Source organism: Muntiacus reevesi, chromosome 19 (assembly GCF_963930625.1).
Source record: "Muntiacus reevesi chromosome 19, mMunRee1.1, whole genome shotgun sequence".
Lineage (NCBI taxonomy): Eukaryota > Metazoa > Chordata > Mammalia > Artiodactyla > Cervidae > Muntiacus > Muntiacus reevesi.
In genome coordinates this window covers 32,183,646-32,201,954 of record NC_089267.1, presented here as the reverse complement: position 1 = coordinate 32,201,954, position 18,309 = coordinate 32,183,646, and the positions used below count along the sequence as shown (strand labels likewise).

At 39.3% G+C, this 18,309-nt stretch overlaps 1 protein-coding gene across 1 annotated transcript; it reads left to right on the top strand.

Annotated features, from left to right (window-relative positions):
- Positions 1-66: 66 nt before the first annotated feature.
- RWDD1 (RWD domain containing 1) lies at positions 67-17,014 on the top strand. Its single transcript, XM_065911311.1, has 7 exons — positions 67-286; positions 8,347-8,412; positions 10,602-10,732; positions 13,103-13,246; positions 13,935-14,067; positions 14,575-14,637; positions 16,718-17,014. Exons 1-7 carry the CDS (start codon positions 214-216, stop codon positions 16,837-16,839), a joined length of 732 nt encoding a protein of 243 aa, XP_065767383.1. The 5' UTR covers positions 67-213; the 3' UTR covers positions 16,840-17,014.
- Positions 17,015-18,309: the final 1,295 nt, after the last annotated feature.

The following is an 18,309-nucleotide window of genomic DNA, read 5'->3' as shown; positions in this document are numbered from 1 at the left end:
ACGAGTCGAACGCGGAACGAGAGAGCAGGCGGAGGCCGGCGCGGGGTTGTTGCTCAGCAGGCCCAGCCTGGCTGTGGGCCCCAGGCCTCTCCGCCTGGGACTCTGCGCCTGCGCCCGCCCGGCCGCTGCCTGCTCTCCCAGCGCGGCCGCGGTCCAGGCTGCAGCACGCCGCCTGGGTGTCTGGGCGATCCATGGGCTGCAGCGAGGGCCGCGATGACAGATTACGGCGAGGAGCAGCGCAACGAGCTGGAGGCTCTGGAGTCCATCTACCCTGACTCCTTCACAGGTGACTTCCGCGGCCGCAGGCCCGCAGCTACCCGGGGTGGAGTGGGACGGGCCGCCGCCTCCACGGCCCTCGACATCCCCGGCCAGGATGGAGAAGGGAACAGCCAGGCCGCGTGGCCACCTCGCTCGCCACTCTCTCCTCGAGCTCTTCTCTTGAAGTGATCAGGCGTTTACTAGTGGCTCTACGGCTGTTTTCTCCTCTCCGCTAATTCCTTGAAATCTGAAAGTCCGGGCGAGGCTAGCAAGGTCCCTGGAGTGTCAGGCCTGGAATTCAGTCGGGTGCACTTTGGTTTCTGTGTCGTTGCCGTCCATGGGGTCGCAAATAGTCGGACACGACCGAGCGACTGAACGGATCTGAACTAACAGCAGCGTGAGGTTTAGTGAAATACACGGATGAAGGTACTCCAAGTGGGAGTAGTCTTTCCAGAGCCGCAGAAGTGCCGGTTTTCACATTTTCACCATTATTCAGGCTCTTTTCTCATATTTGGTGTTTTAAAGTTTGTGGATTCAGAATTCTCAAAGTTACCCAGGATCAGTTTTGAGAGTAGTCTTGTCCCCGAAGTTTGTCGTTTTTCTTTTCTTTTTTAATGTTCTGAGATTCTGCGGATTGCCCAATGAATGAGTTGGCTCAAATTCCAGGTCCACTGTCAGATCACAGGTAGTTAGACTTGTAGTAGGATATTAGACGTCATGGACCGAGGAGCCTGGAAGGCTGCGGTCCATGGGGTCGCTGAGGGTCCGATACGACTGAGCGACTTCACTTTCACTTTTCACTTTCAGGCACTGGAGAAGGAAATGGCAACCCACTCCAATGTGCTTGCCTGGAGAATCCCGGGGACGGGGGAGCCTGGTGGGCTGCCGTCTATGGGGTCGCACAGAGTCGGACACGACCGAAGTGACTGAGCAGCCTGGCTTCCTCTTGCCAGAAGCAAGGTAGTGGAGGCTCAGGAAAGGCAAGCGGGTGGCTCCGGGTTGGCCAGCAAGTTAGTAGCAGGACTGGTAATAAGAGTGAGGTTTTGAGAGGTGATCTAAAGCCTGTATGAGCGTGTATAGCCTAGGTTTGTGGGACTTACCTTCCTTATCCCGTCCTTTGAGTGTCATCCATCACTGACTCAGAATTCAGAGTGTAAGGTCGTGTTATTTTAACTCATTAACTCCAGCCCCTCTCCCTTGTCACTGTTCAGCTTAATTTTCTTAGCTCCACCCTTTGATCACTGCTTGCAATGGTAGCAAATTTTGTTCTGCTTTGCCAACAGGCTTTTGTCTCTCAGCTCTGCCTGTATACTTCAGTCCTGTTCATGTTCTCTCTTCAGCAGTACAGCTGTGCTGTGAGGATGTTAAGGGGATGAGTGAAGAGGGGTTTGAGAGTGTCCTTAACTGGGTGAGTGTGTATGGAGTCTGGCTCCCTTCTCTATCCTTGCTTATGTATCAATGTCTAAGTAAAACAGAATATAGGGTCAGTTGTTGGATACACTCTTAATCGTGACGTTTGGTCATTTCTGATACATTGGAAATGGGACAGGCATGGGCACAGCATAGGCAGACTTAAGAAGGCACAAGATGTGCTGCTCTCATTTCTTTGGACATTGAGGTATACTCATTAAATATTGTGCTTATAAACATTTGTAAAAGTGATACGTTGTAACCCTAAAATAATTGGATGGTTCTTTCACATGTACTAGGCTCTGATATAGTTGGGTATGTGAAATTCTTGTCAGATGCAAAAGTGCTTGAGAATTCTGAGTCATGTTAATAAAAGAAAATTTGTGGATCTTGGACGTCTCAAGTACTCTGCAGTATCAGCTGAGCTCTTCTGTCTCGTAATTCCTATCAGCACCCCTACAGTTGCATTAAGTAAGTTAAAATGAGCTGTCCTGATTTATAGTTATTTAGGAACTTTGGTCAACTTCTGTATGAAGTCTCAAGGCAAAGGCAAGCGGACTTTGGAGTCATTTATTTCTGTGTTTGGTCTTTTGGAATCTTTTGAGGATTTGCAAGGTATACTATTTTTATAGCTTTCTTATGTGTTGATGATTTCATACTTTAGTATTTTCATACCTGGTTTAAGAAAGAGAGCTTGTTTGTAATAGTTTGCCAAGGAACAATAATTGGTAGTTTTCAAATCTCATGTTAAATTTCATTGAATATTAGATTTGGTAAATGCTCAATGCTGATGTTGATGAAGTAAGTGTGTGTATATATATGTGTGTGTGTGTGTGTGTGTATAATTTTTAAAATAAATGATAGAGTGCATCATGGCCCCCTTGTGGAGGCTGAAGAGGCCCCGTTCATCCAGCTGTAGTCCTAGGCACATAGACCTAACCTGACTTGAGAACTGATTTCCTGGCTATTTGCAGAGAACTTTTGGCCCAGTGTTGCCTCTGTCGTGAATTATAACAGATCATAATACAGTTTCTTCTTTGTGTCCATTCTGTAACTTGATTGCACACTAATCCAGTTGTCCTAACAACTAGTCTTCTAAAATACACATGGACGCTCCTGATAACACTTTCTCTTTCAGTTGTACTTCACTTGACAAGACCCTGCTAAGATAGTTGAATTTGGTTATTTCCATTTCTGTATCAAAGTCTCTGGCTATATATGGTGAGTTTTGTTGGATCAAATTGGTTAGCTTCAGGCTAAACAAAAGTCAGGTTCCCTTAATTCTGTTTGATCTTACAAAGAGGAGTATGTAATCCTGTATTTGCTTGTGTTAGTACCTCTGAGTTAACAGCCATGAGCTTAACAGTTATAATTGCATTTAGACACCGGGCAGAAGTCATCTTGTGAAAGCAGTTTTTCTAGGACAGTTGCTCTCTAAGACCCATAGGGACTTCCTTTAAAATGGGCTGATCTGGTTTTTTGTGTGAAAACCTGTCATTTGTGCGTCCCTTTAGTGTACCTCTCAGCTACTACCTCCATTTTCTCTGCTCTCTCTTCTTAGTTTTGTCTAGTTAACATCATCTGCCCCTGTATCACCTAACACTTCTCCTGCCCCTCCACTGGTTCCTTGCACAGTGCCCAACAACTTTATTCTCTCTTTCAAAGGATTTTGATCCACTCACAGTGCTGGATATCTGGTCTCTTTGTTGTTGTTTTTCAGTTGCTAAGTCATGTCTGACTCTTTGTGACCCCATGGACTGCAGCACACCAGGCCTCCCTGTCCCTTGCTATCTCCCGGAGTTTGCCCAAATTCAAGTCCATTGCATCAGTGATGCCATTCAACCATCTCATCCTCTGTCACCCTCTTCTCTTTCTGCCCTCAATCTTTCCCAGCATCAGGGTCTTTTCCAGTTGGTCAGCCCTTCACTTCAGGTGGCCCGTGTGTTGGAACTTCAGCTTCAACATCAGTCCTTCCAATGAATATTTGGGGTTGATTTCCTTTAGGATTGACTGGTCTCTTTAGTGAAAGCTAATCTTCAACTTGCTTCAGCTCACAGTACGGTAGTAATGCATTGGAATAGGATTATCACTTCATAAGAACTCAGGAATAATTCATCTTTGCAAGTCCAGTTAAGTAAGTTTCCCTATTTTAGTAACCTCCAAGCTTTGGAATATTATCCCTTTTCATTTTCTGTTTTTTTTTTTTTTTTTTTTTTTTAATTAATTAAGTTTAGCTATGACAGAAAACCCCAAATAGCTGGTTTTTAAAAGGTAAAAGTTTATTGCTCTTGCACATAAATGAGACTTGTGTAGCTCTAGTTCAAGATTTCTTCAGGGACCCAGTTTTCTTCCTAGTTCTCTGTCATCCCTAAGATGTAGTCTCACCCTCATGGTGAGGATGGCAGCATTCCTTTTCCAGGCAGTAGGATAGATAAAGGAATGAAGTTGGGGCGGGGGGAGGTGGGGGGGGGGAGTAAAAGACAGCAGTTCCTTAAGGAAATTTCCTCAAAAACTATCAAAGGACTTACTTCCTTCTATCCCATTGGCTGTAACGCAGTCATTTGGTGAGACCTAACTGGAAGGAGGCTGGGAATGACAGTTTTTATCCTGGATGGGCAGTACACTCAGTTGAAAATGGTGTTACTGGAAGAAGGGGAGAGTGGCTATTGCAGAAATTAGCATTGTTCTCCAGCATCTTTGTTCCTGATTCACCATTTTTTCTCTGTAATGGCAATTTGTTGCAGTGGGTATAAGCTCTCTGTCCTTGGACAAATCATATAATCTCTCTAAGCCTTAGCTTTCTTATCTATTTAATAAGGAATAATGTAAGTGTGAAAGAGTTAGTTGCTCAGTCATGTCCGACTCTTTGCAGCCCTATGGACTGTATCCCACCAGGTTCCTCTGTCCGTGGAGTTTTCCAGGCAAAACCACTGGAGTGGGTAGCTCTTCTCTTCTCCAGGGGACCTTCCACCAGGGGGCTTCCCAGATGGCGCAGTGGTAAAGAATCCACCTGCCAGCGTAGGAGATGAAGGAGACTCAGGTTTATTCCCTGGATCAGAAAGATCCCTTGGAGGAGGAAATGGAAACCCACTCCAGTATTCTCGCGTGGAGGATTCATAGACAGGAGCCTGGTGGGGCTACAGTCCACAGGGTCGAAAAGCATTGGACACAGCTGAGCATGGGCACTAATACGAGTGTGGATACTTTATAACTGTTAAACAAAGATAAGATACTGTTTCCTGGAAATTTGCCATCTTAGTTGCTGCTGCTTCTGATACTTTTTCATAACTCCTGTCTTTATCAACAAACAGTTTTGATTTCTATTTCCTCCAACTGCACGGGACGATAGTCACAGCTTGGAAATGCCATCTTTAAAATTTTCACCTCTGAAATTTCTCTTTCCATCCATAAACTTTGTAGTCCTGCAGTTCTTTCGTTTTCAGGCTTTTACTGAACATGGCTCTCATCACAAATTTTCATGGATTGGTAGTTTATCAGCTTTTATCTTATTCATCATGGTCAGGCAGTTCAGCGATGTTCTTGCTAGCATTCCCTTGCCCTCATTTACCAAATGGTTTCCTCACTTGCCAAATGTTTACTGTATGTGCTGTTAGGAGCTCAGTCTCTTGGGCAAAGACATCAGATAAGTAACTTACAACACAAGGGGATGATTCTTTCACGGAGGTATATATAGAATGCAGCGGGAACTGAGGGAGAGGGCTCTGAGTGGTGCTGGAGAGCTCAGGGGTGACGTGGAGTTACATAAACGAGACTCGGGGAGGCGGCACACGTGAGAGCCATGTGTGCAAAGGGCAGGTAGTGGGTATAGCTAGAATGTAAAGTGAGAGATGCAGAAAATGAGGCCTGACACGCGTGCAGGGGCCAGATCACTAAGGGCCTTGATAGGGATTTAGGTGTGGCCTAACAGGCTCCTTCTCCGTTACCCTCGTCCATAGCTCCTCAGACACGTGGTGCACTGGAGGTACTGCCTCAGACCTGCATCTCTGGGTGCTTGGGCTTCTCTTGAGGGTTGACCTGCCATGAGTGCTTTTCTTTCAATCTCTGGAACTATTTCCTCCTCTTGCTTTTGTTCCCCAAGTTTAGGACTTCTTACACAGCTGATCCTGCCCCTTATTTCTCTCTCTCTGTATTCCCTCTGGTGATTTCATTTAGTCAAATTGCTTTCCCTGTTACCTCTCTGTGGATAATCCCAAATTAAATTCCAGCCCAACTTTCTTCAGTGTCATTTGCCCATTTCTGATTGCATACTTGATATTTTCAGCTGAAAGCACCCTGTGTCCTTCAAATATGTCTGGTCTTTCATTTCTAGTCCTTGTTTTTGTTCGTGGTCCTGCCTGCAAATCCAGGTTGTCACCCATCACCATCTTCAGTTTCTCCTGTTCCCTGCTTCCATGGTTACCAGCCTAGTTCAGAGCCTCATTGACTTTGCTGAGACAGTTTCAGCGGCTCTCTGGTTTCATCCTGCCCCTCATCTTGTTTTTCTCCTTCTCTTTTATGCACTGTTGCTGGATTTAACTTCTATGTTTAGAAATAGAATTCTGACCTTACTACTACCGCTAAAAAAAGCTATCACTATCCACACTAAACTTTCAGCTGTTTGTTTTCAACTTGTTTTATTCGCCACATACATCCGCCAATGGAATAATTTCTAATTCCTTGTATGTTCCTTAAGCTCTCTTAACATTATACCTTTGCTGCCACGTTACTCTAACACGCATTCCTTTTCTCCATCTCTACTTACAGAGTGTGCCTTAATCCACCACCTAGCTCCAATGACTTCCCTGGAATTTCTCAGCTGGATTTATTTATTTTTTTTCTTTTTAGATGAAATTCTATACAGTTTATTTAGTCCTGCCAGTTACTAGTTGTATAGCTTTGGGCACATTATTTAAAAGCTTTTTTATCCCTGTTTCCACATCTATAAAATTCGAATGATACTGTATTTAATTGATTCTAAGACATCTTAACATTTAAACAGCTTTGAAGTCTGAATTTGTCTTACAGTTGACTACATATCATAGTTTAGTTGGCAGTTCCTTTTTTCTTTCTTAGTGGTGCATAAAGTAGGGTTCATCATATACTTGATGGCATCTTAAATTTGGTACAATATGATGATAGTATAAAATCACCGTTTTGGTGTGAGAAATAAAGGATTTTGTGTAAATGCATAGAAGAGCACAAGCGCAAAGTAATGCTCAGTAAATGTGAGCTGTTATTGCGTATAGGTTCCCCTAAATTACAGCCTTATTGAAGCCTTATTTCTGTAGTTGCAATGTTTATATTTCATGACATGTAAGTCCTAAAGTTGGTTATGAAAAAAATCGGAATGAAATACATCTAATATATTTTACACACATTTGTTAGGGAAAAAAGGTAGGGCCAGTCGTATCATAAAAGCTTTACTACTATAATTACCTTTTAGGGACTTTTTCAACATAGGCTGGACAGCCTGAAATCTATTAAAATATTCATCCAGTGAGTCTTTTTTCTTTTCTGACAAGCCCTCTCTGCTAGTCATAGGTGTTCCTCATTGCTTCAGGTACTTCCGAACTTCAATTAGAATGAGGGCATATGTCTTGAAAATTTTATCGATAATGAATATTTATGAAGACTTCAGAAGTTACTGAGTGGGAAAGGCTGAGTCCTTTTCATGGTGACGTCTTCAGGGAGCCCCTTGTCAGAAAGAGGCTGCTGAGCTGTTACCAACCTTGATAAGGTGGGGGTTGGTGCTTCCCAGGCCTGAAGTGAGGTGCAGACTTTTGTGGGCTCAGCAGTAGTCAAGGATGGCTTGAATTTTCCTTCTTTAGTTTTCTGATGGTTCCGAATATGAGTTTTATTTGTTATTGTCTTTCTCCTTTTGTTGTTTAGATCTTTCACTGAGCCAGAATTTATTGAGTTTCTAGATACTGCCTGGCACTGATCCAACAGTTCTCAGAGTTCTTAGAGTATTCTTGTGGGGGAATAGATCATAAACAGATAAATAGTATCAGATAGACATCAGGCGGTAAAACAGCATATAAAGCTTTCTTATTTGCATAAATGCTGATTGACATGTCTTGCTTAACAAATTGGAAGTAATTTGATATTTGAATTCATGGATAATTTTGTAATTCCATGAAAGATGGTAGGTTTCTATAACTTGTGAAAGAACAAAGTTTTTAGAGACAATGTGGGAGAAAGAGATATCTAGAAGATACAAACTCTTACAAACTGGTACTTACTGATTGTCAGAGAGATTCTGAATTGTATTTCAAAATATATAAGTATAAAACTTAGTGATAATACTGAGTATTTATGAGTGGGTAGGTTCTGATGAGAAACAGCAAACTTGTTTTTTTTTTGCCATTTCATTTGGAAATTTTTTAGAATGTGACTTTCCATGTGTGGGTGGAAATTTTGAATTAAAATATAAATTACTTAATTGATAAAACTCCAAGAGAATATCAGGTATTTTTTCCCAGATTAAAGAAAACCCTAGATTTAAATAGAAATTGATGGATGTTTTATCATCTGAACTGTTACTATTGAGTCTGTATTTGTGGAAATGGAAATACAGGCTAGGGATCAGTTTCTAGAACTGGGAATTGGTATTTTGCTAATAAGGAAAAGCTTGTGCCTTATGTTAATAACTTAACCTCTGTGTATATTTTCTTGCAGTATTATCAGAAAATCCACCCAGCTTCACCATTACTGTGACATCTGAGGCTGGAGAAAATGATGAAAGTAAGTCTAGTCAAAAATGCTTTGGGGTTTTCTACACTTCTCTCAGGAATTTTATTCATTCCGCAGCCATTTAGCAGGCCATTGGATGTGTGGAGTTGCTAAGGTGCTGTTAAGAATTTAGTATGATTGTTAACATGTTTCTAACTAGTATTTCCCATATAATAGTGACTTCTGGAGAAACAGAGAGGAAATCAAGGAGATTTTCTGGCAGAAAAAGCTTAATTTTTAAAAGTGAAACAGAAATGTTAACAATATTGCAGGTAGAGAAAGGGGAGGAAACTTTTGTCAATAAGACTACACACACATAATGTAGTGGTTATGTGGTTTTCCATGTCATGCCATTGACTTTTTTCCTCTTTGGATATTTAGATTGCTTACTAGACATTTGTTGTTATAAACTGGACTGGATAAATACCTACCTGCATTTTCCCTCTGTCTTTTTAGATTGGATAGTGTACTGTTATTTAAATATGTGTATACATAAAGCCAGATAAAAAGCAATATTATATAACTGTTGAACGAAGACAAATATGCAAATTGAAATAAAGGAGTTATAAAACTAGTAAGATTAAATTAATTTGGCACATGTTGGGGGAGGTGTATCTTAAGTTTATTTCTGCTTTGGTCAAGTTCAATTAATATTGTAATTTGATAAAAATGTTATGTAAGTTGGCATTAACCCCAAGAATTTTTTTTTTCTCCTGTTAAGGTAGTCAACTAAAATAATGTCATGAGTAGTCAGTTACACGAATTTTAGTGGTATCACTTGATAATTCTAAATCTGTCTTATAGAATTGAAAATGAGGTTATTATTGATATTACTGAAATCTGAAATAAAGAGATACTGGATACAGTTATTAACATATTTATATAGATGGATTTTATTTATATGTATAAAGTCTCAATTACACATGAGGAGCCTGTGACATTTTGTTTAAAAGACTATATGCATAGAGAGATACTTTAAAGTATCCTTTTAATAGTACTTTTAAGATACTTTAAAGATACCAAAATGGTAACAGTAATCTCTTTCTGAGGATAGAATCATTATTGATTTTTTTTTTCCTTTAATATGTTGCTAAATTTTATGTAATGAATTTCTGTTACGCCATATAGTGGAATCAATAAATTTAAAAAAAAAAAGAAAACTTGTGCTAACAATAAAATTTAGAAACATGTTAATTAAAAAAAGAAAGAAAAGTGCCAAAAGACACTCTATATTTCTTGCCTAACATTCTATCTTATATCTGTTGATTCATAAAATTCTTTGTTGACATCATACACAAAAATACCCAGCGAGCAGATTTTGAGGTTTTCTTTTTTTTTTTTCCCATTCCCATGGAGAGAAATCTAGATCTTAGTTTAAATCATCAAAAGCAGGAGGTTTTAATAATTAAAATATGAGTTACAGGAAAGGCATAATGGAGACAAAGAGTCATGTTGACAAATAGGTTTTAACAAAAAATGTTTAGCACTACTGCTCAGTTTTAGATAGCCTGGCAAAATTGAGAATTCATCAGACTAGGTTGCAGAAAGATGCTTCACACTTAGGTGCCTTTAAGAATGTCACGCCTATACCAATGTGATATCTGTGAACTGGCACAGGCCAAAGACTGGGGGAGAATGTGTCAGTGAGTCAGGTGAAAAGTTTCTCAGACTTGTCTCAGACTGTCTCAAGCTGTCCAGTCTACAGCCGCGTCCTCTAGCGATCCCCGGCGATGCTCTGCTGGCCCTGCAGATAGCAGCGTGGACTGTGCAGCTGAGGTCGGAGCTTCTGCGCTGGGCGCCGGCTCTGGGAGGGGCCTGGAAATGAGCCTGCGTTGGCACTTTTCCCGTGTGTCGTATTCAGTGCGTTTTGCTCATCTTAAGGAGGGTTTTAAAAGGAGTGTCTTCTTCATCCTCTTTCTCTGACATGCAGTAAGATAAAATACTCATAAGTAGCAAATGTATTTCATGTGTTAGATGTGGTCTTTGGTGTTCCTGTGATTTGTTTTTACCTATATTTGTGGTACATGTTGTGTATGTTAATGATTATCTGGTCTCAAAGTAACCCTGTTTTCCTTTTGTAGGAGAATCTTTTGTGCTACTTTTCATTGACACAATGTCAATTAATTACTAATTCAACAAAGATTCTGACCTCTCTCTACATTTTAAGGTATTTGTATTAATCTCTTCTCTTATGTCTTTAGCTGTCCAGACAACCCTCAAGTTTACATACAGTGAAAAATACCCAGATGAAGCTCCCCTTTATGAAATATTCGCCCAGTTAAATCTAGAAGATAATGATGTAGCAGACATTTTAAAATTATTAGCATTACAGGTAAGGAAATAACACATTTTGTAATGGGATTATTTTATTGGCCTTAAATATTATATATTAATCTTGAGTCAAAAAATTAAATATATATAATGAGTGTACTGAACAAGCAGAATTCATGATGTATGTGTACACACACACACACACACACACACACACACACATTCACAAAGCATCTTTATTATTGTTCCCTCCTATACCTTTAAATGGAGAAGAAAATGGCAACCCACTCCAGTGTTCTTGCCTGGAGAATCCCAGGGACGGAGGAACCTGGTGGGCTGCCGCCTATGGGGTCTCACGGAGTCGGACACGACTGAAGCGACTTAGCAGCAGCAGCAGCAGTACCTTTAAAATTTGAATAAGAGAAGTTCTCCCTATACCCTTGTTTGAAACTCAGCCCAGTGAATTTTAGGTGATAAAAAGACCAGTAACTTTTAGGTGATAAAAAGTTCAATTAGGTACAGTAAGTTATAACACAATCATAATTTGGTTTTCAGAATGTCTAGTCCCATGCACACTTAAAAATCCTAACTTAAAAAAAAGTAAAACTCCTAAGTCCTCTGATCTGTTGCAGTCTAGTTACCTGCAATTTGGTGAGAGGAGTGGTGATTGATTTTTTTTCTTTCCTATCTATCCTGCTCCCTAAACTTATGAACAGCAATACTGGTTTCCAAGAGCAGGTGTTTACCTGGAAGAAAAAGTGGGTATTGGAAAGTTCTTACCTGGCTAGTTCTCTGATGGGTCGGGCTAGTCACATTTAGGTGTGGTGGATATTTAAAGCTCTGTTTTACTTGGGTAGAGTTTTCATAGATTCTTCACAGTAGAGAGTAGGGAGGGCAAATAAAATCTTACTCCACCATCTTAAAAGCAGAAGTCCTAGTTTTGTTTGTTTTTCTAAGAAGAACTGACAGAAAACGTCTCCACTGTAAATATGACTAGTATATTTCAAGAACTGTGGGTGCTCTCACTGTTGACATTTTAAAAATATCTGGAGCTGTTAGAGAATGAGGAGTGAAAGAAGATATAGCAAACATTAATTTATGCTGATTCTAGGTCCTGTTCACTTCATTACCCAGTGTGAAGTCATATTATTTCTATATCATTTAGTTTAAAGTACTTCATTTGGAAACATTGTAGAAAGCCTGAAACAATACACTGTATTCAGTCACTCATGTATTAATATAAGTTTCTTGGTCTGAGTGATTTTTGTTAATATGCATTTTATATTTTATTTATATTCAAAGTCCTTTCTTTCAAAAATGAAGTTTTGATTTCTGATACTTACCTGAGATCAGAGGTACTGAGGGCATATTTGTATCTTTTTTCTCAGTTGTATTAGTTTTTAGTTATCAAAATAATTTGTATCACAAACAAACTCAGAAAATACAGAAAACAATAAAGAAGAAAATAAAGATTATTCTTAATCTCATCAGTCAGGTATAACTGCTTATTAACACTTGGTGTCAATTCAGAAAACTTTTTCCTACAGCATTTAGTAGTATCTAGCATGTTATCATCATTTTAGTTCTTTGGGGATATTTTGAGATCTGTGACACTAACCTGAATTTTGAAGGCAAAATGATTTTCTAACATAATAACAATGTAGACACTTTTCTGATTTATCCTTATGTATCTTTTTTCTTTCTTCTTGTAATGATTTAAAGCTAAAATGATGACTATATGCTGGAGAACTGATGTTAGCTACTGTAGAAAAAGGGTTTCTGAATTCTACCTACATATATGATTACTACATAGAATTTATTGAAATACCTATTTGCAGATGAATATAACAAATTATAAGACTTAAAATTTAAGATGTTGTGTATGGGCTTCCCTGGTGTCTCAGCTGGTAAAGAATCTGCCTGCAATGTGGGAGACCTGGGTTGGGAAAATTCCCTGGGGAAAGAAAAGGTTACCCACTCCAGTATTCTTGCCTGGAGAATTCCACGGACTGTATAGTCCATGGGGTCACAAAGAGTCGGACACAACTGAGTGACTTTCACTTCACTTCACTTTATATATATACACACAAACACACACACACATTAGTTCAGTCCAATTGCTCAGTTGTGTCTGACTCTTCGCGACCCCATGGACTGCAGCACGCCAGGCTTCCCTGTTCATCAGCAGCTCCCAGAGCTTGCTCAGACTCATGTCCATTGAGTTGGTCATGCCATCCAGCCATCTCATCCTCTGTCGTAAATGATCTGAGTCTGAACTGATGGTGTAACTGAATTAGTGATCATATTATAAATGCATGAGTGTAGTGATTATGCTAAAACACCCCCCTCCCCCCACTGGTTAGTTGTTTTTATTTTTCTGAGAATTATGTTTCTAACTACAACCTTTTTTTTTTCTTTTTTGGTTACATAGGCAGAAGAAAACCTTGGAATGGTAATGATCTTCACCTTAGTGACAGCTGTGCAAGAGAAATTAAATGAAATAGTAGATCAAATAAAAACTAGAAGAGAAGAAGAAAAGAAACAAAAAGAAAGAGAAGCGGAAGAAGCTGAGAAGGTACCTTTAAAGTTGCCTTTTCCCTTATCATTCTTTAACTCTGCCATTTGGGGTGTTTTTGTTTTGGGAATTTCAGTAATTTGAGAGGAAATCACAAAAATAAGCACAAGTGACATTTAATAAAGCTTTACTAAGTAAAATTTTAGAAGGTCCCTCATTTACTTGGTGGGCACCACACAATAATGATCAGTCGGTTAGTTAAAGGTTAATAAAGTGCATGCAGGTAAAATCGAGAAATATAAATTATTTCAGTTACAGTATAAAGGTTAGAATTATAAAGCTCCTGCCAGAATAATTTAAATATTTACTGAATTTAAAAAAAGCCTTAGATTCTAAAATGAAGTAAAAAAGGTAAGCAGGGATGTTAGTGTTATAAATTGATGTATATTTAAACATATTAATGTTTACAATAGCAACTTTCTTCTTAATTGTGAATAACAATGGGAACACCTCACATATTATCCTTGGTTTTTTGTAATAATATAAAAACAGACTTTTCTAGAGTAAGTTGCCAAAACCAATGAGAGTAGCCAGTGCAGATAGAAATCAGACTAAATATTATGGACTTGAAACCATTTTTCTCTTTGATTCCTCTCAGTGGCTATGTTCATTAGTCTAGAAGTTCATTAGGCTTTATTTTCTAACTGTTATTTCATTTATCTGGTGACGTGTTTTTTTCTTTCCTAAGCAATTATTCCATGGTACTCCTGTTACAATTGAGAATTTCTTAAATTGGAAGGCCAAGTTTGATGCAGAACTTTTGGAAATTAAAAAGAAACGGATGAAGGAAGAAGAGCAAGCAGGAAAAAATAAATTAAGTGGTATGACACCACCTCCCACCCAATATCCTGTTCCCTTTAAGCCCTCCTATATTACTTCTTATATAGCAAGAGGATCATTTGGATAGATATCTGTAAGAAAATACTATACTTAGGCATAGGGCAAAAAGAGGGTGTTATCTCCATATGATGATGTTTCTTCACACATAATTATCATTAATTTTTATGGCTTATCTTTCATCTATTGAAATGGATAGATCTTCAGATACAGCTGCCAAGACTTAGGATCACAAGACTTAAGAGTGGTGGAATCAAACCCATTTGTTTTTCTGGGACTAGGCTTTCATTTGTTCCGTTTTAATGCCAATACATTTCATATGCCTCTTAGCTACTTACTGAGTTCATACAATTTATTGAAATTCACAGAAAAATGGGTTTTCAGATTTTTTATATCTTTAACTTTTTAAAATTATTATACCTTTTAAAGGGTTGTAGGGAAGATGGAGAAAAACTATACCATTTCTAATTAAATATGTTTATTTCTCTTAGGGAGACAACTATTTGAAACAGATCATAATCTTGACACATCTGATATCCAGTTCTTGGAAGATGGTAAGATAATACTAGAATTCCATATGTACATAATGTGTTTTTAATATTAAACCATGAAAATCATAGTGATAACTTTGATTTGTCCCCCCAAGGCTCTAAAGAAACACACTTTGAAGAATAAATTCTAATGTTTGAGCAGGTTATACATTAAACTATGGCAGTGTATTTTTTAAAAGTTTTGTGATAAGGAAAATCAAAGATAGCAATAGGTAGACAATATGGTCACTTTTGCCTGTAACACTTGGTAAACCAGGTCACTGTGACTCAGATCACCTGTTTTCCTCAAAGTTATAGTATCACAAATCTACAGGAACTGTAATCCATGGTCTGTCACGGAGCTTTATAAAAACTGCAAACCTGGAACTAACCAAAAGTCTTATATTTCACACCAGTCTTACTGTCTTTGGAACATCTAGTCCCTTGTGTTTTCCTTCTCTTTTTTATCCTAACCCTTATCCTCTTGCTGTCTTCCATCTACTCATTTCCATCCATCCACAAATATTTATTGCATCCCTGCAATGAGCTTGGCTCTGTCCTGGGCACTGAGGATACAGCAGAGAACACTTCAGATCAGTCCCTTGCCCTCACGGAGCTTGGGGCCACTGAGTGTCTCTTAAGTGTGGAGCTCCTTACTCAGTCACCCTCTAGTTGCTCCCCGAGGTCTGTACTCCATCATCCTGTCATGCCCATCGTGCCTGCTGGGATCCTCTAGCATCTGGCCTTTTGACCGTATTCCTGGACTACCTTTTGGAGAAGGGAAGAAGGTTAAGTATCAAACGTCTTTTTAAAAGTTTTACTGTCTTTACTCATTTTTGACTCTTTTTCCTGTTTGGTGGATCAAGTATCTCTTTATAGCCAAAAACTTATCAAAAGTGCTCTGTTGATTCAGCCTCTGAAGTGTCTTTTCGACTCTTTCCTCGTGATTTGAAAATTTGTTATTTTTCAGCTGGACTTTAGGGGTAGCTTCATTGTTTCCCTGCCTCAGTCTCTTCCTCCTACTGCCCTTGCCTACCTTGTAGCTACCACCTCTGAGGCAGAATTTCTAAAACTCATGTTTAATCATGCCGTTTCTTCCCTTAAAATCCTCTGGTGGTTCTCTGCTGCTTAGAGGAAGGAGTTGACCTACTTTGGTCCTTCGATTTGGCCTTCATCTGTGTTATTTTTGGATGTTTTTCTTCATGAATCTTGTGTTCCAATTAGAAGGATTCAAGGTCTTAATTTTTTTCTCTGCTTTTGCATAATGTTCTACCTAGAATCGCTTCATCCTGGCTCCTTTTCTTCTGGGTAGTTTCAGATTTATCATGAAGGTATTTCAGATGTCATCTGCTCTGTGAAGGCTTCACTGCTTCCTCTCCCAGGCCTAGTCCATTACCCTTTGGCCTGAGCATACCAAATTGTATTTTATTACTGAACTGCTCTTAGGCTTCATGAAGCAGGGTTTCTTCTCACTGAGTTGAATGTCAGTGGACTAGAGTCTGAGCGGGAAGGAAGGTGAACAACGTTTGGTGATTTAAGAGTACTGTAAGTCCTACGTCTGTGTACTACAGACAGACTGAAGAATGAAGTTATTTCATGCAAAGCCTGGGTATTGCTTCCGGTAGGGCTTAGACATTTGGAATCTTGGAAAGGCATGCCACTGGTTACAGAGGAGCTGGATGAGAGTGAAGAGCAAAATAAATTTGTCAGCTGATTATGAGTATAGTTGAGCTTTAATGATGTACATACATATCTCCAGTACGGAAAGAGATGAACTCTTGATCAAGTCTCCTGGTCAGTGATAATCAACTTTGTATCATCATCGTCTCTAGCTTAAAACATGCCGGATCATAAATAATTCATTCTAAAGGCCTATTTGGTAGTTGGATCTTTTTAGACTATGAACTGGAAGCCTGAAGATGCCCTTAAGATGTGTGAGTCTCTGTTGACCACTGCAGATCATCGCTGCTGTGATTTGCAGTGGTAGTTCAGGATTTCGTCACGTGCACTACAGATGCATGTTTAAGAAGTCTGGTCCTGCCAGTGGGTCGTATCTTTTATTTCTGAATATAGGACTGAAGGGGAAATCTTCTATCTTTTACAGCTGGAAACAACGTGGAGGTAGATGAGTCTTTGTTCCAGGAAATGGATGACTTGGAGCTGGAGGACGATGAAGATGATCCAGACTACAATCCTGCTGACCGGGAGAGTGACTTGACCGACTGATGGACTATTCCCGTCTGCAGAGAGGCTTGACTGCCACAGCATCTGTGGCTATGCTGAGAGGGTGTTGATTTTCCTTTCTTTTTTCTAAGAAAAAATAATTTTCAGGAGAATATTCTTCTGATGGCTTTCATCATTGAACTTAATAAATTGATCTTAAAAATTTCAAATATTAAAATGTTCACTTCCTCTTATTGGTGGGAAGAAGGTCACGTGTTTATAAAGCCATTTAGTGTTGGAAAGAGATCTTGCCGAAAACACCCAGGCTGGAAGATGTGCCATTGCTCAACACAAGTGGGTTTACGTCCAAGGAATTGGAATAGGAATTTTTGTGTGGAGACAGTGGTGACTTTCAAACCCTAAGGGTTTTCATTCATATAAAATATTAGAAGACTCAGTGAGCTGGGCATTAAACCTGAATTCTAGCCTTCAGACATGATAAATTTAAGTCTTAAAACCAGAAGCCCATATAACAGTCAGGAGTAAAATGGACTTTAGTTCTATAATAGTACCTGAATCCGAATCATCTTTGGAGTTATGGAAAAGTGCACTCCTAGACCATTCTCCATGAAGCTTAATAAACACGGAGCCTCAATCTGAGCCTTATGAGAGACCTCATGCCATAGATACAGTGATTGTGACGCACACTCCTGATGAAGAAACGCTGGCCTACAGTTGTCAGGCCTATAAATTGTGATGTTTCCAATTTTTCTAACGGACCAGTCTGAAGGGATCTGAATTCATGGGATTTTTCACTGCACACATTCACATTCATGCACACGAGACCTTCATGATAACACGGAATGATTGACTCGGGGGCTCTAGGTAGGAGAGCCAGGCTTCATGCAAGTTATCCAGTCTCTGCAGTCTTGGAGTGTTGAATCTTAACCCCAGCAGGAAAGCAGTTGTACTATTACAAATGGCTGGCTGTGTTCAAAAGTACAAGAACTGTATACCCACGGAGCGGCAGTGTCCATGTTTATTTTTAAAGTCAGACTTTACGATTAAAGTTAAGACTTTAATTCCTCATCTTTGAGGAATTTAACACTTATCACCTACGTTGATCTTGAACAATAAAAAGAAATAGCAGTAATATTCAGTATTTCTATGCAAAGAGAAGTCCAAAAGTTTGTTATGTGAGATTTTGCTTTTCCGAAGGTGAAATCCTTTCTGTAGCTAATCAATTGCCTAAGAACCTGAAAGAGTGGTTCGATTAAGGTTAAGAAAATTAATTAAGAAAAGCAGTGGTGAGCTGTGTAGCATGAGGTCATAAAGATTTGACCTTGAAGTGTAAAGAATGATTACACTTGCCCCTCATTTAAGTCTATGTTTTATACATTTTCTATAGGTATCAAATATCCACCTTTGTCCTTTCACATGTAGGCAGAACCTAATGAAATGGAAATGAAGGCAACCTGGTTAGTTCTAATGATACTCCCACATATATTCATCTGAATAGAAATTTACTGTTGA